At 36.8% G+C, this 25,945-nt stretch overlaps 2 protein-coding genes across 3 annotated transcripts in view; one reads left to right on the top strand and one right to left on the bottom strand.

Moving 5' to 3' along the window:
• LOC113049727 (cytospin-B) overlaps window positions 1-22,580 on the bottom strand; it is a 134,318-nt gene extending 111,738 nt beyond the window's left edge. Inside the window, exon 1 of one of the 2 annotated variants that reach the window (XM_026212326.1) lies at window positions 22,501-22,580. The gene's annotated coding sequence lies outside the window, so the exon portion shown is untranslated. The remainder of the gene's footprint in view (window positions 1-22,500) is intronic. The other variant, XM_026212328.1, reaches the window with a different exon arrangement.
• Window positions 22,581-23,150: 570 nt separating this feature from the next.
• On the top strand, window positions 23,151-25,930 carry LOC113049724 (mitochondrial import inner membrane translocase subunit Tim22). Its single transcript, XM_026212322.1, has 4 exons — window positions 23,151-23,443; window positions 24,215-24,411; window positions 25,288-25,360; window positions 25,469-25,930. The coding sequence occupies exons 1-4, from the start codon at window positions 23,185-23,187 to the stop codon at window positions 25,543-25,545; spliced, it is 606 nt and encodes a 201-aa protein (XP_026068107.1). The 5' UTR covers window positions 23,151-23,184; the 3' UTR covers window positions 25,546-25,930.
• Window positions 25,931-25,945: the final 15 nt, after the last annotated feature.

Raw genomic sequence — 25,945 nt, 5'->3', positions numbered from 1 at the left:
TGAGGTACCCTGCAATTCCCACTCAAATACTACAAATAAAGTTTTTACATGCTTTATGTGGCAAGGTCTTCAGGCTAACTAAGAGTGGAAGAACTAAAATGTGAGCACTGTTGTTTTTGGAATATCCAGGCCTGAAGTTTGGACAACCTGACAGTGCTCCTCTATGTGAGTGTCACCAGAAGTCCGCCATGACAAGGCTTGCTTCATTTTTACACTTTTTTTGTGGTTGTCCACTCATAAGCCATGACTAATACCAAGACTACAGAGCAAAAGGGCAGAGACAGCAATAAGGGTGGAAGAAAAGAAAGAGAAGCAGGGACTTTCAAACTGCATTAAAGGCTGTTTTTGTGTCCTTGTTTTAGTTTCAAAGTAAAAAGGCAGCAGTTTGCGGTTATTAGTGGCCACGTCTTCTGAGAATTTGCTAATGAGCAAGACATTTAAAGAGAGCTTTATGAGCAGCCAAATCCTGTTTACACCCAAGAAAAAGATTTCAAACATGATAAAGGATCACACAAGGAAAAGAACCCGGCTTTTAAATGGTGTCAGACAGGCCACAGCATGATATAGTGGCATTGACTTCTAAACAGCCTCCATAAGGTGGACAGAAAGTAAAGTAAGGAGAGTGGGGGAAAATTGCTCTGATCAGCCAAGCTCAAGCCATGCTAAAGTATAAATCAAGAAAGACATATGGCTGAGATCACTGTAGGGAAACCAAATGTGTAGAATTCTCACAACTAGGCTTAATCATATTATGGGTGAGAGATTTTTTGCCACAATAAAAAATTTTTACATCAAGGAATTGTGGTTTTAAGGAAAAAATACTAGAGAACATTAAAATTATGGACATTGACTATACACCAATAATAATTAAAAAAATATCCGACTGCATGACAGGGCACCTGATTAAGAGCTTTTCGAAGGACCATAACATACAGTTAGGTCCACAGGAACAATTTTTATTGTTTTAACTACTGACCAAAACATATTTAAAGGTGTTCTGAAAAACGACATGTACTGTGATTGGTTAGCTGGGCCAGTGTGTGTTGTGATTGGCAGTACTATACACCTGGTCGGGAAATGTCATGCCCCTTACCATAGCCGCCTGTAAGCTTCAAAATTAGGGCTGGGTATCGATTCAGATGTCCCGATTCAATTAGATTCAATTTCAATTCACAGGCTCTCGATTCAATTCTCAAAAAAGTCCAACTATAATGTTAGCGTTTAACTTATTCTAAATATATCTGCAGTTTTTCCCACATAATGGCTGCGTAACTGTGGCAGGGAGGCGCGTGTAGTCAATGACTAAAAGTTATGTACAGCGTGCCTCGAAAAAACAACAGCTGTTACGTTATTAACGTATATGTAACTGTTAAGTTAAATATATCATATATTTTTTGTGACAAGTACACATTTCCGTTGTCAACACTTAGTGTCAGATACCTTAAAGGGACAGTTCACCCAAAACTGAAAATTCTATCATCGTTTAATCACCCTCAAGTTGTTCCAAACCTGTATGAGTTTCTTTGTTCTGTTGAACACAAAGGAAAATATTTGGAAGATTGACAGAATCAAACAGATCTCGGTCCCCATTGACTTCCATAGTAGGAAAAAATATATACTATGGTAGTCAATGGGGACTGAGATCTGTTTGGTTACAAACATTCTTCCAAATATCTTCCTTTGTGTTCAGCAGAACAAAGAAACTCATACAGGTTTGGAACAACTTGAGGGTGAGTAAACTATGATAGAATTTTCATTTTTGGGTGAACTATCCCTTTAAAGACATTGCTATTGCTAAATTGCTATGCCATTGTTACACTTTCTATGCTATGACTGCTCCACAGACTTCTTGTTTCAAATTTTGCTCACACACATACACACAAACCTGGACCTGGAGATGGAAACACATACACACTCAAACTCACAAACTTACTGATACACTCAAACACAGGCTCACACACTCAAACATTCAAAAAGACTCACACACACACACAGGCTCACACACACACACACCAAACTGGACCTGGAGGTGGACACACACAGACTCGGACACACACACACACAAAATCCTGGAGATTGAGGTGGACAAAAACCAACACACACCAACCTGAACCTGGAGATAATAATAATATAATGTCTAGTCTGGTGGCTGTGATATATATAAACCTACCAACGTCCGTTGCCATGATTTTTGGAATGACTGATCGCGAGAGGAAAAAAATGACATTTTAGTCGCATAACATCGGTTAATGGAAACGCCGTCATTTCGCAATAGTTGCTTATCGATATTTAGAAAAACACAAATGTTTTGTGCGAATCTGTAATGGAAACGCAACAGCGCTTAACATAGACTAACTTCTCAGAGTTATATTGAGCAACAGTGTTCATTACTAACCATTCAACTCCGGATTGATTCTGGAATCTTCGCTGGGGGAATAAGCATTAAGCACCGGCAACAATCCATCCTCTAACTAACGCATGCTCATGTTTTGATTCAAATCGTGTTCGAAGAGGAGGGGCTAGTTGCGTGTGCCTCCGTTGTCAGTTTGTGAGAGGGAGGGAGCAAGCAGCGCGCAGCTCTACAATAAAATACGATAGTACCCATATTAAATAGTTTTGAAATCTGAATATCTATATAAATATTTCTCTATATTTCTCATTTTTGCCTATGTAGGAGATCCTTGTTTATTATTATTATAATTCTAATGATGACATGAGTAATGATACATGGTGATTTTATTAATACACATAATCCCTTCTGGAAAATGGTTTATACAGCCCACATACATAGAACAGGCAGATATTTTGCTATTGAATGTTGTTTAAGTGTAGTTTATAGGAAATGGGTCTAGTATCCAGTTTATTTTCAAAATCAAAATAACGGCTTATAAATCGGCTCTTTTCGAGTTAATATCGGCATCGGCCCCCAAAAATCCATATCGGTCGGGCTCTAATCGTAAACTCATATTTACCATAGTAAAATAATTTTCTTTGCCTCTTTATTTTTGTATACTGTTAAAACTTCAACCACATTGGTTGAAAATGAAAAAAGGTTGAAATATTATATTAGAAGCTGTATATTTTTTTGTAAAGTTATCCAAAGGATTCATTAGCTAATCAAAACAAAAAACATTAGATTAATTATTTATTGTAATAAAAATAATAGTTAGAGTAGTCAACTAATTGAAAAAATTATCGCTAGATTAGTCGACAGAAAAAAGAATCGTTAGTTGCAGCTCTATTACAGACTAAATAAAGTTGAAAAGTAACAAAGCATAATTTAAGGACCCCTTTAAGTTACAGTTATATAATGAATATATGGACAAGGCTTGGAACAATGATGATCAAAATAATTGAAATCATCTGTGAAACATTGGTGGAGCACGGTGATGGCATAAGCTATAAGGCTTTCAGTGGCACTGGGTTACTGTTGTTTAGTAGAGATGCACCGATCAACCGGCCAGGGAGCGGAATTAGCCGGTTTCCCGCATGATCGGCCTTGACCGGTGACTGGCCAGTCAGTCTGCCGATTCTGAGCCAGTTTGTTTGACATCACACTTACGGTGACTGATAATGTATTTATGTGGCATCAGATGAGGCAGACGAGTGTGTAAGAGCGACTCGAGCAGAAATCAAAATAAATGAGCACAATGAGCACAACAGCACAATAGTGCAACAGTGCGTCACACTGTTTGTTTAAATCTCGCGTAATGGCATACTGGGAATGGAGAAAGTTGCATTCTATCACAAAAACAGATACAACTGTTATCAAAAGTATGGAAATACTTTAAACAGATGACAAATAAAATGATCCTTTGTTACCTTTGCAAAACCGATATGGTGTACCACGGCAGCACAACTGCGATGCGAGAGCACCTCAGAGGAAAACATCTTGGCGCTCTCCAGTGTTACGGTTTAACTGGTTACCGTGTGATCTGGTGACCAACTTCCTGGTTCAGGTCTGATAGTCTTGCGCTTGCGGCATTCTGAAAAGTTGAGATGTTTTTAACTCGATGCGGTGCGGACGCACCTAGAAAAAAACGAGCACGTCGCACCGCGTGTGCGTAGCGACCACATGCACGTCGCGACCGCGTCGCGACCGCGTCGCTCCCATTATGAGCGCGCATACCGCGCGCCTACATTGGAAATAACGCACTTGAGCGCACAAAAGACGTGATATGTGAAAGGCCCCTTAAATGACAGCGCGCCTCCAGACAACAGTCACAAACCACCGAGCTACCCCAAATCAGCTCCAGATCTCTGGAAACCATGCTAAACCATAGCAGAACCCTGACTACATTTTATGGTTTGTGATGCTAAAGAACATTTCATGACGTCTCAGACAACTGTACATTTATGGCTACTGTGGTTTAATTATAAACGCTATCATAAGCTCATATTTACCATAGTAAAATAATTTTCTATGCCTCTTGATTATTTTATACTGTAAAAACTTCAACCACATAGGTTGAAAATGAATAAAGGTTGAAATATTATATTAGAAGTTGTACTTATATATTTTTTGATTCATTAGCTAATTAAAAAAAGAACATTAGATTAATTATTTATTGTAATAAAAATAATCGTTAGTTGCAGCTCTACAGCACAAACAGAAAGTAATAGATGCATATTGCCGTAGTAAAAAAAAAATGTATACACAATATCGGAATCAGGTATTGGCAGCTCATACTTACAGAAAAAAAAAAAAAAAAACGAAATCAGCCAAGAATCGGTGCATCTCTAGTGTTTAGTGATGATATGACAGAGGACAGAAGCAGCCAGAAGAATTCTGAAGTGTATAGGGGTATACTCTCTGCCCAGATTCAGTCAAGTGGAGTAAAGTTGATTGGGTGGCACTTTATAGTACAAATGGATGATGACCCAAAACATACAGCAAAAGCAACCCAGGAGTTTTTGAAGGTAAAAAAATGGAATATTCTGCAATGGTCAAGTCAATCTCCTGTTCTCAATCTGACTGAGCATGCATTTCATTTGCTGAAGATAAAGCTAAAAACAGAAAGACCCACAAACAAACAACAACTGAATTCAGCTGTAGCAAAGGCCTGGCAAACATCACAAAGGAGGAAACCCAGTCTCTGGTGATGTCCACGAGTTCCAGACTTATGGAAGTCACTGCCTGCAAAGGATTCTCAAAATTTTATTTATGATTATATTTATTTGTCCAATTACATTTAAGCCTCTGAAAATGGGGGGACTGGGTATAAAAGTGGTTTTAATTGCTAAGCATTTTATGTTATATTTTTGTTCAATCCCTTGAATTAAAGCTTTAAGTCTGCACTTCAATTTCATATTGATTGCTTTATTTTTAGCTGAAATTATGAAAATTGTACCAGTGTCCTAATATACAGTATAATACAAACCTAACTGTAGAAGATATCGCAAATCCTAAGGGGATCTTCACAAAGACTTTGTTTTTTACATTGAAAAACACAAGACATTGCATTGAGGTGGGAAAATATGCAAAATTATGAGACACAAGTGGAACTTATTTTAACATGAGCACCATATTTTTTAGAACACTATTTCATGTGCATGACATGCAAAAGACATCAATCAAATATTCATCAAGTGCATGTTAATACAAAAAAGGCAGTGCAGTGAAGTGAAATGCAAAATCCTGTAAAGAACTACTAGTGTATGTTTGATATGTCATGTTTGTATGATGGTAACAAGTTGAAAGTTTTTTTATTTTCTTTGCTTTTAAAAACAGTTAATATAGCCTACTACTCTAAAACTGGATGTCTACATTTTGAAATATAAAAAAAAATTGTATTTTATATTATTTCTGAACATGTTTAAGGTAGGGGTGTGCATGGATAGTCGAACATTCTAATATTCGTTCTGCTCTAATTATTCAATAAATAAAAATGATATTCGAATTTCGAAAAAAAAAAAAGTTCACAATAAAACCTAATTTGGTCACTTTCTGTGATTCTCCATGGCATATTTGAAGATGTATGCAAGCAAAAAAATTATTAATGAATGAATAAGGGGCTGTTCACATATAGCGCCTAAAAACGCGTGGAAAACGCTAGGCGCGCCGATTTCTCCTTCTTTCCAAAGCGCTCGGGCAGAAGCACTCCTGAGGCGTCTGCCGTTGCTAAAAAAGAACATTTTACTTGATGCGAGTAGTGCGGATGCAGCCGCCGTCACCAACGATGAAGAGGATGCAATGCCCACTCGTCGGAAAAGGCTGAGCCAGTTCTTCAGCGATGATTACAGAGAGTCCAGCCGAGACGAGTGGGAACAGTTCTTGCTGGAGCCATGTATTCCACCTGATGAGGATCCCATTCAGTTGAGAAACGAAAACACGAAGCGCTTCACAAAACTTATTCGCTTAGCAGACTGTTATTTGTGAGTCCCGACAACGTCTGTGCCCTCAGAGCGCGTTTTCTCCGCGGCCAGCCTTATTGTTAACAGACTAAGGAGCCGCCTTTCCCCCGATCATGTTTACATGCCCGTGTTTCTTAACAAGAACATGTAAAACAATAGAAAAAAAGCAAAAAAGATTTGCTGACAGTTTCAAAGTTTCAAAGTTAAGTGTAGGCTACGTTCTACAATAGCCTAATTGCTGCAGGCTGCTTTACGTTTTTTTTTTGTTCACTTTTTTTTTTTATTGCTTTTAATCTGTACTTTTGTTTGTTTGCACACATTGTTAAAGGTTTTCAGCTACAAAACATGACGTGTAATGTTCAAGCTTATTGTATATAAGCTTGTTAAAAAATGATGGAAACTTTAAATGTTGCTGAAAAATAACGTCTGTCTCATTAAACTCAATTTAAATAAAGGAATATTCGAATATTTGTTTTTTGTGAGCTCAAATATTCGAATGTGATATTTGCAGAAAATGCCCATCCCTAGTTTAAGGCAAGTTTGCACAATATTTGCCTGAATATTTCATGTATCTTTTCTGCAAAGATATTTTAACAAGTAAATTTGTTTGATGTGTGGTGCACTCAGAATATAACTTTCTTTAACCAGATGGTTCTGCAAGTTAATAGAAATAAATAGAATGATACATGATTCATGTTGTAGTTGCACTTTTAAGCTGACCAGTTAAATCTTAAATCAAAATCGTTACCTCGAATAGGTTGGAAAAAAATATCCATATCGCCCAGCCCTAGATCAAACAGATGAGAACATCAGATGCAAAGACGTTATAAACTCTGATCCCTTCAGTTACGCTGAACACTGTGCAGTAGACTATGAAAATGTCCTTTTATTGTTTTGTAGGGTTAAATAGGATAAAATGTAATACACGACTCATTACAAGTCTCAGCTCCTTCCATTATCACATACAAACACTGTAAATAGATGCAGTGAGCAATAGCATGCTAAAGCAACAGAGTGTAACAGTGTTAATAATGCAGAGGAGTGGGTTAGGCCTACAGCCAATAGACAGTCTCTCTGATATCGCCACCTGTTCTGTGAAGGGAAGAGAAATAGAGACAGAAAGTGAGTTTGTGGGCTGCAGCTGACTGAATTGCTCTATTCTAAATTTGTCCATACAGACGGAATGATCTCAATAAATAAATAACATCTGATTTAGGCCTATGTCTTTTACTGTTGTTTCAAAGGTTTCTATTTACAATGTGCAGTGCACAATTTTTGCAATGATTAAACTCTGTAAACATGCAGACCCATGTTATTTGTGTACATTTGCTGTTTGATATAATTAGAATATATCAGTAATTTATTACGGTAATTTATTTAGGTCATTACTATGCATTATGCATTAATGGTGAGATTTTTGTTTGTAAAAGGGCTGGACTGGCAGGAAAAGAACCTGAGCCTTTTTTGAAGTGCACTATTGTTTCGACTTCCAAAACTATGTCTAACTAAAATGCTCAATGCACAAACTGTCATCAAAGTGAAGCCATGAATAATGACACTGACATCCCATGGTTTTATTTACTCATCCATTTTTTTAAACCACTGTTTGAATTCCTTCATCAAAGCAATCTATTGTGATCCTTTTCATACAGATGCTGCAAAACTATAGCGTCAAAGGCAAATAAATCAAGTGTAGACTAACCAAACCCAGAGTAAACATTACCCGTCCACATTCAATGTCTTTTAGCCAATGAACAGTGAGGCCAACACCTACATACTGGTATACAATAGCTCCCTTTTCAATATTAACATGCTGCAATGCATAAATAGAAGACAGAGGCATGTGTAGCAGGGACATCTATTCATGTCTTTCAAATGACCCAAGACAACAAGGCACCTACGCAACGGGCAGACAAGGGTCTCTATTTATGTACTACTCTATGACATGACTAGTCTACTGAAACACTTTTTCAGTTTTATGGTTGTGTCCCAATCCACATACCTTCTGCCCAAAATCACATGTAATATTAGAATTACTCTATCTCAAATCATGATTCAAAAAAACAATTATATGTCAAAGGCACCCAAATTAAATACTATTTTTGGTTTACAAGTGTGTATCTGTGCTTGTCTTCTCAGCTAATACTGCCAACAACAAGCCCTTGTGCTAGATATGAAGAGCAAGCCACTTTAAATGAGCTTTGTAAAGTCTGGTGGATTCTGATTGGCTCTCAATGTTTTTAACATTTTTCAGTTGTGTCAATTATCGTTCCTCTGTGTTGTTATTGGTATATGTGTGGTGTAGAACCATTATTAAAACTTCAAAGGTATATTAGTTGTCATCCTTTGTGTAAATGGCCCTACGTTTACATAAATACATATCTACTGTATAGTGCACAGTCCTGTACACATACGGTAGGTCACATTTAGTCACTCCAGTCTCAGAAAACTCCCATAAATGTCACATGAATATATGAGATAAATCATCACATATTAACATCCCTTGAACTCAGTTTCACTTCATTGTCAACTGCTACCAAAACCAAAGTGCTTTTCATTTTTATTGCTAATTTGGCATAACCAGCTAAGCACAAGACCTGTTCTGCAAGTCTGGACAACATCTGCATCTCATATGAACAACTGTGGTTTCAGTCCACTTTATTTAGACTCACCTTTAACTGAAGGCTTGAAATCTACTTCAAAACTCTGCATCTGAGAGAGGAAACTTTTTAGTGGTAGTAGGGTACTATTTGACAAACAACATATGTGCCTTGATTTTCTGAGGCCAATAGCTGTATTCCAGCCTAACAGCAGATTAGACAGCAGACACATGCAAAGAACTGCCAATTAGACGTGTGTAACACAGGTAGTGAGAGGCTGTCACCCCATGAGTCCACTTAGACGGGCTAACAGTACCTTTTACTTTCAGACACCCATAAAATAGTTAGCGGGTGGCCTGAAGCTTAATCTAAATGTGACTTACAAAGAAGGGTAGTACAAAGCTGAGACAGCAAACCACAGACAGACAGAAACCAAAACTGTAAGACCTGATTTCACACAGTATTCAAAGTTCTACTCAAATGTGACACATTTTTTTCATCGAAGTAAGAACACATTAATATTTGATTTAGTATTTAGTGATCTAAAAATAATCAAAGTGCACAACTCTAGTACATGTCAAAACTGAATTTAGACAATAACATTTCAAACGATTCAACTGTTTTATGTGCCGACATTCAAAGTGCTTTCAATGATGCCTGTAATGGTCTTTATCATCTCAGTGATTGACCTCTGCTCCAGATGCACAAATGCACACAGAGGATTAGTTGTGTGTGTCCACATCAGTGAAGTAACATCTGTATAGCGCATGGGAGCAATAAATGTGTGTTGGCTCTAAAGTGCCAATAATCTAAAGTGTCTTTGAATTACAAAGCTGGACAGAAAATTATAATTTCCATCCAAATCTTCTCCTGTGCAGTGGGATAGCTATCTCACATTCACCTCTGAACTAGCATGGGTTTATAGAAACACTGCCAAAGAAATTATCAATGATAAAATCTCATTGATAAATAATAAATAAATTACTTCTGTAATGTTTCCTCCTCTCAAGGCAAAAACACCTGTATATCCAGTCAGAGATGAGAAGAGTGCTACAAAGAAGATGCACTTCACCCTGAAGCAGAGTAGCTCTGATAATAACCAAAGCACTTTTATCACTGCTGTCCTTTATACACCACAATCAAGCATGCAGTCTGATTAATTTCTGGTTTTGATCTCGATTTGATTCAATATAGATTTATTTGGATATAAGTCATGTACAGTACATGTCATTTTTTCCCATGAAAAAAAAACCTTTTTAAATTAATATGAAAAAATTATTCAATTAATTTGCTATTTTATCATTTATTATATTATATTGGATATATTAACACTGATTTGAAAACAAATGTTTTTAATGACATGAGGCCATTTTTTTCAATAACTTGAATATGATTATGTTTCTAATCCAATTCATTTTTTTGACATAAAAACATTTAAACAGTGGCTGTCATCAAAACTTGATGACAGAATGACAGATTTATTCAAACATACATCAAATAATGAAGACATCACTAATAGGTTAAGTAAAAATATAATGAATAGAATATATAGTGCATAGTGCGCGGCTGTCAACAGATGAATGATGACAGAAGTGGTACTGCTTTGTCGAGCTCATCCGCCTTCTGAAAGCTGTGCAGATGAAGCTGTGTGAGACGGAACAGAACGCGGAATGTGAAGTATACCCGAGGCGGGCCTTAAAGCTGCCTCCTTAATGGACACCTACAATTAAATGTGGATTTTTTAATTAATTTTTTTATTTTTTTGACAGATCTAGCGCTAACATGGTAGCTTGATATAATCATACACATCCGATCATCTAATCGCTTAAATGTCCAAACCATAAAACAAATACAACTGACAAAGTTTAGTGAAGACACAAGGCCATCACTATGTGTTGAACCAGCGTTCACCTCCGTGTTTTGCTTTTATGCCACTGACTGGATGGGGCAGAGTCATGTGGCTACACACGCGGTAGTATGCTTTTAAGGGGGAAGTATTAACAGGAATAAAAAAACGAAATAACCGACATGGGAAAATTATGTCGGTTAAAGGTTCTGAATTTCGGTTTCGATTACTTTTTGATTAATCGTCCAGCCCTATTCAAGACCTCCTTTATCATGTGTATAAGTATCTTGGAGAAAAGCCTAGGAGACACCAAGGCAGAACACAGTATATCATCAGTTACCATAGATATAACCTAACCTAACCTCTTTAGGTTTAATTTAACATTGTCCAATGTTAGAGAGAGGAAAAAATAAATAGAAACATTTAAACTCCAACATGGAGAAGTCTGATGTAACACATAAGGTTTAATACTATCTAATATAAGACTGAAGAGTAAAGAGAAATGGAAACATTTAAATTACTGAAAGAACAAAACAGTTTGGTCATGGTTAAATTCATGGGTGCTGCAGATAATCCGCGGGTCGGGGAATAAAAAAAAGCATTCTGATAATTTGCGGGTGGGTCATTTGCTCTGGGTCACCTGAAAAAAAAAAAAACTAACTTTGGGGGGATCGCTAGAATATTTTAAACTGACCACTGAAAAGGTTCATCCAATATCAAGATGATATTTAGTTCATCCATGAAGCTGACAAGCAGGAAGTATTGAAATATATTTGAAATTAAATATATCTTAAATTAAATTAAATTAAATTTCATTTAAAATTAAAATTGAAAAATTGCTGTTGTGTGATGTGTATTTCTTACAGTCAAGAAACAGCCACAACAGCTGGTTAACATGTGTGTGGCTAGAAAGAGTCAACTCCAATAAAGCATTATAACATATAAGCACATATAGTCAAAAAATGTGTGTGTGTGTATATAGAGGCTTACATATATACTGAGGATATTTCTTTATTTGGCTTTTGCATACATTATAAGTGTCATTTGAGTGTCCATATATTATGCCTGTGAATCCTCCTGACTTCAGTATGCATATAGGTCAGATGAGGTTAGTGTTTCAGAAGTAAGAATCCCTAGTGTGAGCAGTGGAGTGTTTACTGATCCACACATACAGGAAGCAGTGCTCCATAGGGACTGCAGATCTCTGAGAAAGATGAACTCTGCTGTGAATACTGCATGAGCAGTTTGACATATAGTTCATCTCTTTTTATCCCTTTTCTTCTTTTATCTCTGTCCTCATGCTTTTTGGATAGATTTTCATACATCAATTATCTCTCAGGGCTGAATTTATTTTTAACTGAATAGAAAACTTGGTAACACTTCAGAATAGGTAACACCTATTAGTTGCTTATTAGCATGCATATTACTAGATTATTAGCCATGTATTAGTGCTAATTAAGAACATATTAATGGCTTATTCTACTTGACCTTATTCTACATCCCTAATCCTACCCAATACCTAAACCTAACAACTACCTTACTAACTATTAATAAGCAGCAAATTAAGAATTTGAGAGAAATGTCGTAGTTAAGAGTTAACAAGTGTTACCTATTCTAAAGGGTTAACGAAAACTTTTCTGTTAATAAGTAATATTTTATATGACTCTATAATAAGGAAACGTTGGTAGTATTATCTTTGAACATACTCTGTCCTTTTTTGAGTTATGACAAGAGAGACTATTATCCTTTTAGCTGAATGTTCTATTAATAAACCTTTGACCCTTCATGATTCTGAGCTTCCTTGGCCTGAGATTTAACGTGTATTGCACACAATTTTTATAATTTCTCCAATGAAATGTCCACAAAAATGTGTTTGCTAGCCAAGGTTGACAATATACATTTCTTGATTTTAATCGATTCTTATTTTGATGAACCAATATAATTTCTTTAATCTGTGCTGTTGGGTGACTGATCAGCTCTTCCTCTTATAGCACAAAGTAAACATGAACCTACTGAATCGATTAGTGTTTCAAGCATGGAAAGATGGCAGTAAACAGATTGTTAAAAATGTCATGTAAGGTTGCATTTACTTCAACAAAGCAATAATCAACTATTACAATCAGGAAGAGACCATTCAAATACCTCCGGATGAACGTCTAAGGTTTTACACATCCAAAGACCAAGGTAAACTGAAGCACATCCTTTCGCCCTGATGTCTTTATGTCTACAATTAGAGACACAGCCCTCAGTCTTCCCGGGTACTGCTAAACTAATCCACCCACAAACCAAACATCAGCCACAGAACACCCACAGGGAGAGGAGAAAAATATGATCAGAGGAGGAGGCCTGGATATGACTGTCTGTAAACAGGTCATGAATTAAGTGAGTTTCTTGCTCCAAATTCAAAACAGGCTTCCCTGGTTTTCACAGTCTAACACTATATGTTCTAAGAAGGTGTGACGCTGATAAAGATTCCAGTGACAAATAATATCTGTGTAACATGGAATATGACAATGGGGTGTGATGTGACACAGTTAATCACAGAACACAGCTTATCAGATCAGTTCTCTCTGTTTGTGTGCTCTCATAATGCGCAACATTTATTATAAATTATATTTCCTAACAAAGCAAAACATGTTTATTGAGTAAGAATGCTCTTCAGACCTGACAGGTTAATCTATGGTTGACTTTAGGCATACTGTTTAGTCATATCTCTTGAGGAAAGCCCTGATGTCATTAACAGGTGTCACATGCAGTTTCCCTGACAACTACACATGTCTGATGTTGCCAAGTATTTAATCAGCAATGACAGATAACATGTTGTGTGTAGATCCAAATAACTAATATATTACACATCAGTCCTTACACTACATACTATAGCTGCTAAGGCTGGGCGATATAAGCAAAAATATATATATCTTTATTAATCTAAATTAATAATGGCTAATGTATATGGCATATATCTTGGTATTTCCTATGCTTTTGTATTTGGATTAAACAAATAAATAAAAGTGAATGTAACCATGTAGGTATATTATGTGCAAAAACGGGTTAAAATCACAATACATACTAACATTGTAACATTGCAATCTAAAAACATAAATAATGCTTATAAAGCAGAAGTTAAATTTACTAAGCAAAAAATTAAAATAATCAAAAAGCACAGACTAACTGAGTAAAAATGATGGGTGTGCACGGATAGTCGAACATTCGAACATTCGAATATTCGTTCTGCTCTAATTCTTCAATAAATAAAAATTATATTCGAATTTAAAAAAAAAAAAAAAAGTTCACAATAAAACCTAATTTGGTCACTTTCTGTGATTCTCCATGGCATATTTGAAGATGTATGCAAGCAAAAAATAATTAATGAATGAATAAGGGGCCGTTCACATATCGCGCCTAAAAACACGTGGAAAATGCTAGGTGCTCCTGAAGCGTCTGCCATTGCTAAGCAACAATGACGCGCTCTCTACATGAAGACGCGGAAATTTCAGCAAAGGATAAATGGATTGCAGCACAAAAAATCTCTTTCAGTAGCTCTGCTACTAAATTTATTTCAAAATGGCAATCCATATACAGCTATGATCAGCTGTTCCTTCATCTTGGCTGAGCTTTCAACATTGTTACGGGAAAGGATGAAGCTGAATCTTTAGTTCTTGTCACTGCAGTCTTCTAAAGTACTTCAAATATGCTGTGGAGAATCACAGAAAGTGACCGAATTCAAGAACATTGTTGTGGCATCTCTCATGCAACGAACTTGGAGAATGCAGTGAAAACTCCTCTTCTCACGTCTGCCCTAGACCCTCGGCAAAATCATCTCAGGTTTCTCGATGAAAACATGAGAGAAGTAAGAAATTATTATTTTTTTGAATATTATCAGAACATTTTCCTTGATGCGAGAGGTGCGGATGCAGCTGCCACCAACGATGAAGAGGATGCAATGCCCACTCGTCGGAAAAGGCTGAGCCAGTTCTTCAGCGATGATTACAGAGAGTCCAGCCGAGACGAGTGGGAACAGTTCTTGCTGGAGCCATGTATTCCACCTGATGAGGATCCCATTCAGTTGAGAAACGAAAACACGAAGCGCTTCATAAAACTTATTCGCTTAGCACACTGTTATTTGTGAGTCCCGCCAACGTCTGTGCCGTCATTGCGCGTTTTCTACGCGGCCGGCCTTATTGTTAACAGACAAGAAGCCGACTTTCCCCCGATCATGTTTACATGCCCGTGTTTCTTAACAAGAACATGTAAAACAATAGAAAAAAAAGCAAAAAAGATTTGCTGACAGTTTAAAAGTTTAAAAGTTAAGTGTAGGCTACGTTCTACAATAGCCTAATTGCTGCAGGCTGCTTTACGTTTTGTCTTTCACTTTTTTTTTTTTTTGCTTTTAATCTGTACTTTTGTTTGTTTGCACGCATTGTTAAAGGTTTTCAGCTACAAAACACGATGTGTAATGTTCAAGCTTATTATGTGTAAGTTTGTTCAAAATGACGGAAACAATAAATGTTGCTGAAAAATAACTAAAATGTCTCATTAAACTTAATTTAAATTTTTTGTGAGCTCAAACATTCGAGTGTGATATTTGCGGAAAACACCCATCTCTAGTAAAAATACTATTTTGATTACCCCATTACAGTCACTTTACAGTTAGTGCTAATACTATCATGCAAATAGGGGTGTGCCGGTTTCAGAATTGGTGATGACGGTTATGACGTGAGTCAAATGTGACGGTTCATAACATAACCGTCGGGGGGGGGGGGGGGGGGGTTGGGGGGGGGTTGGGTGCGTGCCGCATTTAATGCACGAGACAAAGCCAACACATATGTTGTCACTCCCCACGACTAGTTTAAAATGTATCCATACCTCCGATTTTACTCCAAACTTGCTCAAAGTTTTTTTTTCTTTGCTTCTTCAAGCTCCATGTTGCACTCAATCTACTGAATAGTAGGCTACAGCATGCACAGCAGGTGTGATGCGTCACACATGCGAGACTGCGAGTGGACGAGACGCTGCGCATGACACGTGATGTTCTTTATCAAGGGCCCGACCCGACCCGGCCCGAGGACGGTGGCGGGAAATATCGGCGGGCTCGGGCAGAGAATCTAAGCTCTAGTTCTAGAAAGGATGCAGCAAAGATATTTAATGCTAATGTATGAGGCATAGGCCTACGCTGAGTTTCATTTACAATGAGATGCACTCTAGTTCACAGTGCAGTGCAAGTAAACGCGTCACGGTTATCATTGTCTGCTATATTTGCTTTTTATTTATTAAAATAGATGCAATTGGTTGATGAAACATTTATTAAAATTAAGATAAAATTTGTACAAAACGAAATTTGTTTTTAAGAAAGGTTTTCTACAAAGCAAAATTTAATGAAGTGGTAAATATCATGTCTGACGATTTACAAAACTTCATTAAGTGGTAAAAACCATGTCTCCCGATATATTGCGCATCTTATGATCCTATCTAAAAATGAAAATAATTTTTGATAAAAAATGTTTGTAAAAAATATTTTAATGACACGGTCTTGGCGGTTATAGAGTTCTAATGACGGTGTTCAACTATAACCGCCGGTCTCACGGTTATATACTAACCGTCACACCCCTACATGCAAATATTATTATCTATAAAATATTATATCAACTAAATTATATAAATTATGGGTATGCGATATCAACAAATAATGATATCTCAATCATTTTCTGGGATTTTATCGATAACGGTAATTAAATAATATTTTGCTATAGAGTGTGTTATTGTGCTGATATCTTATCTCTAATTGTGCTAACAGCTGGCTCCTGAATTTTTTTATATTCTTCATCTTCTGTGTAGCAATAATAGAAATGAATAATTTCCAACTAGATTTATGGCCATTTTTATCTTTTCTAAAAGTGTGCACCATTTTTTGAGTCAAATTCTTGCATTTGGGCTTTTACCAAGCAAATGAAATCAGTATCAACAAAAGTGATCTTTGCAATGCAGAGGAAACACAGAAGCAGCATAAGAAGTGTCATTTAAGATGCATTTACACACTGTTTAATGCAGCTCTGAGGAACATGGAACTTTTAATACATAAATAATGTTTTGATATTTTAAACATAAAACACTAAAAACTGACATTTGAAATTATTTAAGAAATGAAAAGGTACCTTAAATGTGAAATTAAAACTGCCAGTAGGTCGCAGCAAGTCACTGTTAAGTTAGTCATTGCGTTTGAAACAAAACACTGTTGTGTTGTTCAGCGACGCAAAACAGTGCTGTGGCTGTGTTTGGAATGATTTTTGTTGAAGAAATAGTGCAAAAACAGGAAATACGTTGTCTAAAACGTAAGTCTCTTCATATAAAAAAGGGGAGTCGTGGTTGGAGAGTTTGACTCCTAACCCCTAGTGTGTTTGGTTCGAGTCTCGGGCCAGCAATTCCATGACTGAGGTGCCCTAGAGTAAGGCACCAAACCCTCAACTGCTCCCCGGGTGCTGCAGCATAAATGGCTGCCTACTGCTCTGGGTGTGTGTTCACGGTTTGTGTGTGTTCACTTCTGTGTGTGTGCACTTTAGATGGGTTAAATGCAGAGCACAAATTCTGATTATGGGTCACCATACTTTGGCAGTATATCACGTCATGTCACTTTCACTTTTTTCACTTTAATAAACATGAAATACATGTTTATTGAACTGTTCTATAAAATCAATATCACATTTGTAATCATGCTGACTTTTGTAGAAAAAAATCGGCACTCTTCGTGTGATATTAACTATTTGAAATGATATAAATATATACATTTTCTGCCCCATATCTTGAAGTATCTGATCATTCTAAATGCATTTTAATAGACTGATTCATGGAGTGAAAGAATGCACTATAAATGCGCATGCACGCACACTAATCTTACCTGCTAGACTTCACATAACATATGCGCGCACTCTGAAGGTGTTTTGTTTGCTTTTCATGAAATAATGGATAATATCAAATTGCACATAGTTAAAACAATTGCGATATTATTGCAGGATTCACAGACCATATCACACACCCCTATACTTTTTAGATTTTGATAATGCATTGTCTTCTTATCGAGCCACCAGTTCACATTTAAAGCTCTGCGTGTTTGCAGGGTAAAAACATGGATCGATTTTCGCATTGGTCTGAACTCTGAACAAAACTACAGTTTTATTGAAAATACTCATTCAAACTGCCAGCAGGTGGAGTGTTGATAGAATATAACTGTTTCCGTGGTAAGAGCAGAACACAAAGCAGCACAATGGGGCAATTCTAACTTTGCAAGGACAGTCTGGCACTTCTGACACACAGTCTGTAATAGTGGTTGACCAATATATCGCCGAGGCATATTTGGCTTTTTTTTTTCTTTTCTTTTTTTCTGCTTGGCCGATGTTTTCGATTAGATAATATTATTTCTGTGCATTTCTGTATGTTTCTTTTACACATTTATTTTTTAATCCATTGTCAAATGATTTCAAATTTCTTAAATATGAATAATAATAATTAAAAATATTATATCTGCTTTATATCGGCCCCCCCCCCCCTGCTTTCCAAGATATCGGCATCGTCATCGGCTGTCAAAAAAAACAAATCGGTCGACCACAAGTCTGTAAGTACGTTTACATACGTAACGTTAAAGGACTTGCCACTGATGATTCAAACGTGAGTTTTAATCAGTGTAGAGTAACAGCTAGAGCTTGTTGTTTGTCGTTTCTCCAATTACAAATGCAGACATGGTTTTATGTTTATACAGCACGATACGCAACGTATAAGTCATTATAATCAGTAATTATGTCCCCACTGGATGCAACAAATGTCTTGTTTGTAATGAGTTTTTTTGGTTTTGTCTCATTGAGCCGGTGTCCTGTCATTTTTTCCTACATGTCAGGCACACATGGCATGATCACAGTGTTTAGGGGCGTAACATTTCCATCACACGCTTGAGTCATTCGGCCAATTTCAATGCACTAGATAGCTAGAAGATCAGAGCACACCTCGTTTTTCAGAACGATCAGCTTTGTAAAAATCGACGCGGCGCGGTCAAAAAGGCAGGGCATAGAGGAGAAACAATAATATACATTACTTTCAAAATAATGTATTTTTTTAACCTTAACCCACAAACACATTGCTTTACACCAAATACACAAACTAATGTTATTTTTAGCAATGTCATATGACCCCTTTAAATATGTTTTTTTTTCTATTAAATAACTCTTTGACCTTTGGCAACTAGTGTCAACTTCTAAATGTAAATTGGTGGAAAATAGGGGGGAAAAACTGTGTAGTGTATTCTTTGTGTAGCCTAAAGAAACTATAGATAAACTGATGTCTTACTAAATCCATTTAATAAGAGGGTACATAATGAGGCTAGCTTCTGTTCATCCCGGCAAATGAAATGTTTTATTTGATTTTTGAATACGTGTTATTTAGCTGAACATGGACTAGTCTTTATGCTGCAATGTACCTAAAAAGTTTGTTTAAAATAAACAAGAATTTTTAATGAAACATGACGTAAGCTTAATGGGAACAGGGGTGTGCTTAAAGGGTACAAACATGTATCCATTAAGCACAGCCAGACCTTTTGCATTTAATGATGTACATCTTAATTGAAATGCTTTTGTCATTTAAAATAAAATGTAATATTTTTGTGTGAGAGATTAATATTTTAACATAACTTCTTGTACTGAAACCAAAAAAATCTAAATTATGGTGGGGGTCGGTGGGCAAGTGACGTAACCGGTGTTGTGGCTTAACAATGGTATCACCTTCAGCACCGTCTATTGCGGCAAGCCTACTTAGAATTGACATCAGAAATGTCTCATATGAAGTGAAACTGGAAGTGAAAACTTCAGCGAAGGTTCTAACAGGAAGAGTCAAATGCCAAGTCATTCAGTCTGACCTTATTAACTCATAATGCTGTTCATAGGTGATGTAGCCTAAGTTCCCCTCCATCCTTTTACCTCACCACTACTAGGCTGGCCCCTTCCTCTGTTGGGGGTTGGCTTCACCCTGCCTCATCTTCAGGCAGGATCTGCCAGACTACCACAAGGCCTGAACCATGGACGGGGCTTACGCCAAAGGATTTCATAAAGGGACTGTACTGTAGCTGAACTTATATTTGTCTAATCATTTAAAATATGTAAAGCGTTCATCTGCCTCCCGAGTCCTTATGGTAGCACTGACCTTCTTTTTCCAGAGGCCAAATACTATTTATGGTGACTCAATTTGATCTCAATGTGCTTGCTTTTGTTAGACTAAAGAGGATGATATGACTAGGAAGCTGGGCGACATAATGCCATTGCTTCCTCAGATAATCAAAGATAATTGACTTGATCTGAAGAACAAGTCAAGGTCCTTGAACCATAAGTGACTATTCAAAACACCTAATTTACACATAGATTAATGATTTAAAGCTGTATCTGGTATGACCTCGCAAATTCCAGCATCTCACACAAACACTCTACATTATAAAAACAAAAAAACATTTAACCCTTATCTTTTGAGACCGCAGGGTTTTATTATGATCAGACTGCTGCAGTACGGATTTGTAGAAATGCAGAGAACTCTATCTAGGACAGTGTGTTCTAGAGAGCCAAGCTGTCTATCCCAGAGACACACTTGCTATTTCCTTTGATGGCTTACCCAGAAAAAAACTTGAGGGTGTAATTACCTACAAATAGCTAGACACTGGGTGATTTAGAGAAGTTTTACTCTGGCTGTTTTAACTATTTTGGTTGGTGAAAGAAGATGTATGAAAGTTTTTGAATAAAAAAACACTTGTTTTCTGCAGGGTTTTTTTTTTCTCTATCACTGTGTAATCACACTGGAGGACTGACTACGCCCAAGCCTGACTGACTTACTATGAAGATGCAGTAGAGGTCTAAACATTTCCTCTGTAAAAGAGCATCTGTAGTGCAGCTTAATTCTATGGTTGCAAAGCTGTATTTTAACTGCTTTAATCTGACACACATTGACTCTAAAAACACAGCCTTTTTAATGTAAAATGTTTAGTAAAGTGCTATTATACACAGATCAAAAGAGCACTGATCAAAAGAGATGTTTCATAAGGAATCTTGCTTCTGAATTCCAAGAAAAAAAGTGAGTAAACTAGGGATTCAGAGGAAAAGGGGCAGAATTATAAGATATTAAATATAAAGATATTCGATTTTATCTCACAATTCTGACTCCTTTTGTTTTCTTTTTTTTTAAGCGTGAGTTTATATCTCACAATTCTGTGTTTATATGAGAAAAAATCTGAATTGAGAGAAACCAAATCCAAATCAAGAGATAAAAAGTCACAATTCTGCCGAAATAAGCTTCTATAGATTCAACCATAAGGAACAACACTAAACTAATCAATATGGCTAGAAAACAGTATTAAGTTACACCATTAGGATGACAGCACCATGAACCAGGTGCTTTACAATCCCATAATGATGCCTTTCTGTCTGTTTTAAGGTTTTTACTGCTCTGTTAATAAGAATATGTACCAGATGTAAAATGCAGCATTGTGGTTATATCATAATGTGTGTGAGCACTTAATAAGCATTTAGGGATCTATTAAAATTCAGAAAGCGACTTCTCAAAGACGCCCACAGTAAAAACTAGAACTTCTGCTACCGCTGCACAATACTCTAACCAAGAACAAATGCTGAGAAGACTGGAGGTGCTCCAAAACACACAACTAAATTATATACATTTTCAACATACACATTTACACAACTTACAGATGTGTTGAAACATTTCATTCACCAAAAAGTTGTTAGCCACAGTACAGTGGCCTATAGAACTCTATTTGAACGTGCTGAACTTATTCAGTCTGTGAATGAACTATTTGTTCATAACATAATGCGTATTCGACAACATCGAGAAACTACATGCATTACTTACCGCTTTTTAAAACTTAAGATAACTCAAGCGTGTCACAAAAAGTGTTTGCTTTAAAAGTTTTTGTTGTTGTTGTTTACAGTTCGGTTGCGGGAAACCTGTTTTCGAAATCAAGATCACGTTAATTACTGACAGATATTCCTGCAAAGTTGACAACCCTGAAACTCTCACAAATTCTCAAACTAGATAGATAGAAAGATAGATAGATAGATAGATAGATAGATAGATAGATAGATAATAGATAGATAGAAATTAAGTGACTTGTGTGAATTGGCAATACATTTTGAACACTAGATAGCTGTGTGACACTAAATTAACTAACGTACGTCTGAACCAGCTTTGTACAGTCTGTTTTTCACAGTTTGGCTCAGAAACACACAGATTCGTAAAATACATTTTCAATTAAATGAAATGTGTCACGTCCAATCTTGTCGACGCATCTGAGCAGTGACCAGTGTCTCTCACCGCTGACTGTTACTGTGTCGCTACCCGAAGACATCACGCGAAATGATTCATATAAAATGAAAGGAATACGTGAGCTTTGAATCAATATCGTTATCACAGCAAGGGGCCGGTGCGAAAGAACATCAGTCAGACCGAGGTCACCGTTAAAAACAGCAGCTCACACTATCGCGCGCAACACGACGACATCCGTTGATAAAAGTGCGGGTAAGTACAGACAGTGTTTGTCCCAAAGACGACTATAAAGGATTCCTTGAAGTGATAAAATGTATTAAAAAGATTAACAACCATGACGATATAATCTCCGAAACAAGAAAAACATATGATAAATCGAGGTCGCAAGTCGCGACTCACCTGTTCCCGAGCGACGAGGAGCGCCGTCGCCGCTGTCACCAACCGAAGATGCGCGAGCGCCGATGCCGAACACAACGCGTCCGTGTCCGCTAGGGGCCGCGCGCGACACTGGAACGAGGGGCACGCCGGGAACTGAAGTTGTAATTGTAGGCGTAGTTGTTTTGTTTACTAATACATAACCTAGAAAAATCATTTAAAAAATAGCCTACGTTTTATATTACATTTTAAGATTCTTGTATTTGAATTTAAGCTGTTTTCTTAGTCTTTATTGTCTTTGTTTATTCAAGACAGAGGGAAATAATAATACTGTAAATATGCTTCTTGTCTTTAATAATCGTAGGAAAAGTAAGTAATTTTGAGATTCGGAGCACACACAAAAACTTGTGTTATTATATAAACATTCTCCACGTTACAGGACAGTCTGGGTGAACTGCAGTGAAATTGCAAAGGTCACCTCCCTTTCTGTCGAATCTGAAGAACCAATTATTAATATTAGAAATGTGCACAACATAAAGGTGGCGTGAACAAGTCCAATAAATTAAAATTATTGCATTGTATATAAAACTAAATTATAAGTATTCACGGGACTTAATAACTACGATTTCTGTAATTTAATTGTTGAAAAGTGACGAATGTGTTCTTGTTTAACGTCTGTGTGTGTGACATAAACCACACGCTTTCAACATGGCTGCGCCCACAAAGAGCACGGATGCTTCAATATCAGTCACTACGGGTCATTCGGCAACTGTTTCAGCTGCGGAAAATGTTCCACTTCAGTATAGTCTTATCCTGGATCACCTTATCGGTGACAAAAGGCAAATTAAAGACCTGAATCCGACTGTTATGGGTGCTTTACCGAGCCCTCAGAAAACAGAGGAGCAGAAGATGATCGAGAGGGGGATGGAGAGCTGCGCGTTTAAATCACTCATAGCATGTGTCGGAGGTAATCCACTCACAAACACTCAATATGTTTTACGTGCCATACGCATTAAAACGGTCTATTTTCACACGTTGCAAAATGACCATATCAAATCTTTTGTTGTCATGTCTAGACGTCCTGTGGTATCTTAATAGTTAATGCTAAAATATTAAGTAATATAAAACCATATAATACACAACAATATTTGTTAATAGTTCTTATGTGACCCTGGACCACAAAACCAGGCTTAAGTGTCAATTTTTCGAAATTTCACATTGACACCTGAAAGCTGAATATCTTTCCATTGATGTATGGTTTGTTAGGATCGGATAATATTTGGCCGAGATAGAACTATTTGAAAATCTGGAATCTGAGGGTGCAAAAAAAATCTAAATACTGAGAAAATTGCCTTTAACGTTGTCCAAATGAAGTTCTTAGCAATGCATATTACTAATAAAAAATTAAGGTTTGAAAAATTTGCAGTAGGAAATTTACAAAATATCTTCATGGATCATGATCTTGACTTAATATCCTAATGATTTTTGGCATAAAAGAAAAATCAATGATTTTGACCTATACAATGGGTTTATTTATATATATATAATTTTTTTTTTTATTATTTATTTATTTATTTTTTTTTGCTATTGATAAAAATATACCCCAGCGACTTAGGACTGGTTTTGTGGTCAAGGGTCACATATGAGGATTGGTTTTGTAACGAGGAGATATCACCATGATCAATATGTATTTAATTCATGATCAACAGCTCTAATGCAGTATTTCTCTCTCCTGCAGGGTTTGTGTTGGGAGGTGCTTTTGGTGTGTTCACAGCTGGTATTGACTCCAACGTTGGGCTTGATCCCAAAGACCCCCTAAGGACCCCCACAGCAAGAGAGGTGCTGAGAGACATGGGGCAAAGAGGAATGTCATATGCTAAAAACTTCGCTATAGTGGGTGCCATGTTTTCATGCACAGAGTGTCTCATAGAATCAGTAAGTGCTATTTGTCTTATTTTGCCTCACCACCTTTTGTTGTGTTACAAATTTTTTTTCCTCGTATCAAATAAGCACAAATTATTTTTGTAAATGTAAATTTATGTTGTGATCAAATTCACTGTCCAAAATCAACCAGAAATTATTTTGCAATGTTTTATTTCCAACAGTACAATGCATATTTAAACTGCCAACCACTGATTATTATTTTACAGGTTGCTTCTCATTTCTTATTTGTGCGTCCTCATTTCCTTACACCTTAGCCCAACCCTGTTAGGATTTGAGGGAAGGATGCAGGGAAAGAAAATGAGGATTGAGTAATTGAAGGAAAAATCATTTGTATATCACAATATTCTTGATCTATCAAGCGTCATTTCAAAGCTTCATCAGCTGCTCTCAAGGGAAATTCATAATGAATATAAATAAAGCAGGATGCCTTTTGAAATATGTGAGATGTATGGTTCATTTAAACTGCAAAGGTAAAATATAATTATTGTGTCAGATGACAGAAAGGAAAGGACCGTTCATATGTGCATCAGGTGTTTTGACACATAGAATACACCTGTGTATCCTGCGGAAGCCCGTTTTCACCACTGAATAAAAAAAATAGAGGAAATTGTGACACTTCACTTTGCAATTCTGACTTTTATTCTATTATGATGTTTATAAATTATGATGACTAGTACATTTAGGTTGATGGATGGAAGGATAGAATAAACACTGTGGGTGCTTCTCCGAGTTTAATGTGGATTAATGGCTCCATCTAGTGGTTCTGTAAATGAACAATCTATCTACCCATTTCTTATAGGATGTTATGCAAAAAAAATTCAGGACTCATCCTCCATCTTGAAGAATGGTTTTATTTCTCTTTTCTAGCATCGTGGGAAATCTGACTGGAAAAATGCAGTGTACAGTGGCTGTATTACAGGAGGTGCCATTGGATTCAGAGGCAAGTCATTTTTCAACTTGGGTTTAAAGAATAGAAAGGATTTAGATGTGTGGTCATTTTATATTATTATTCTGGACTATATGAATAAGCTTTTTTTCTCTTCATTAGCTGGACTTAAAGCTGGGGTTCTTGGCTGTGGAGGTTTTGCTGCGTTCTCTGCTGCCATTGAATACTACCTCAGATGAACAGCAGCTTCAGGACTGTTACCGTGTACTGTTGTGAGTTCATCACAGTATAATGGAAGACATTATCACAGGGGACAGTGTGTAGTCTTCTTCTGTCCCAGCAAACAAGAGGCGTTCCATCCCTCCAGAAGAGAGTGGACCAATAGGACAACACTCAAGCTTTCTGACAATTGTTTTTTTTTTTCCCTGAGGGATGTCCTGATCGTTCTGTCAGACCATCTGATGATGCACATCACCTAGAAACCTCTTAGGATGATATTTGTACATAATTGGACCTAAAAATGATATGCTTTGAGCTGGTTGTTGCACTGAGCAAAATAAGATGAAATGTACAGTGGTATACTTTGTCTGTGGAAGAAATAATAAAGAGTGGTATCAAGTAGGATTGGGGTGTAACAGG

The sequence above is a fragment of the Carassius auratus genome, chromosome 30, assembly GCF_003368295.1.
Source record: "Carassius auratus strain Wakin chromosome 30, ASM336829v1, whole genome shotgun sequence".
Taxonomy (NCBI): Eukaryota; Metazoa; Chordata; class Actinopteri; order Cypriniformes; family Cyprinidae; genus Carassius; species Carassius auratus.
Note: the sequence above shows the minus strand (reverse complement) of the source record. Positions and strands in the feature narration are given on the sequence as shown.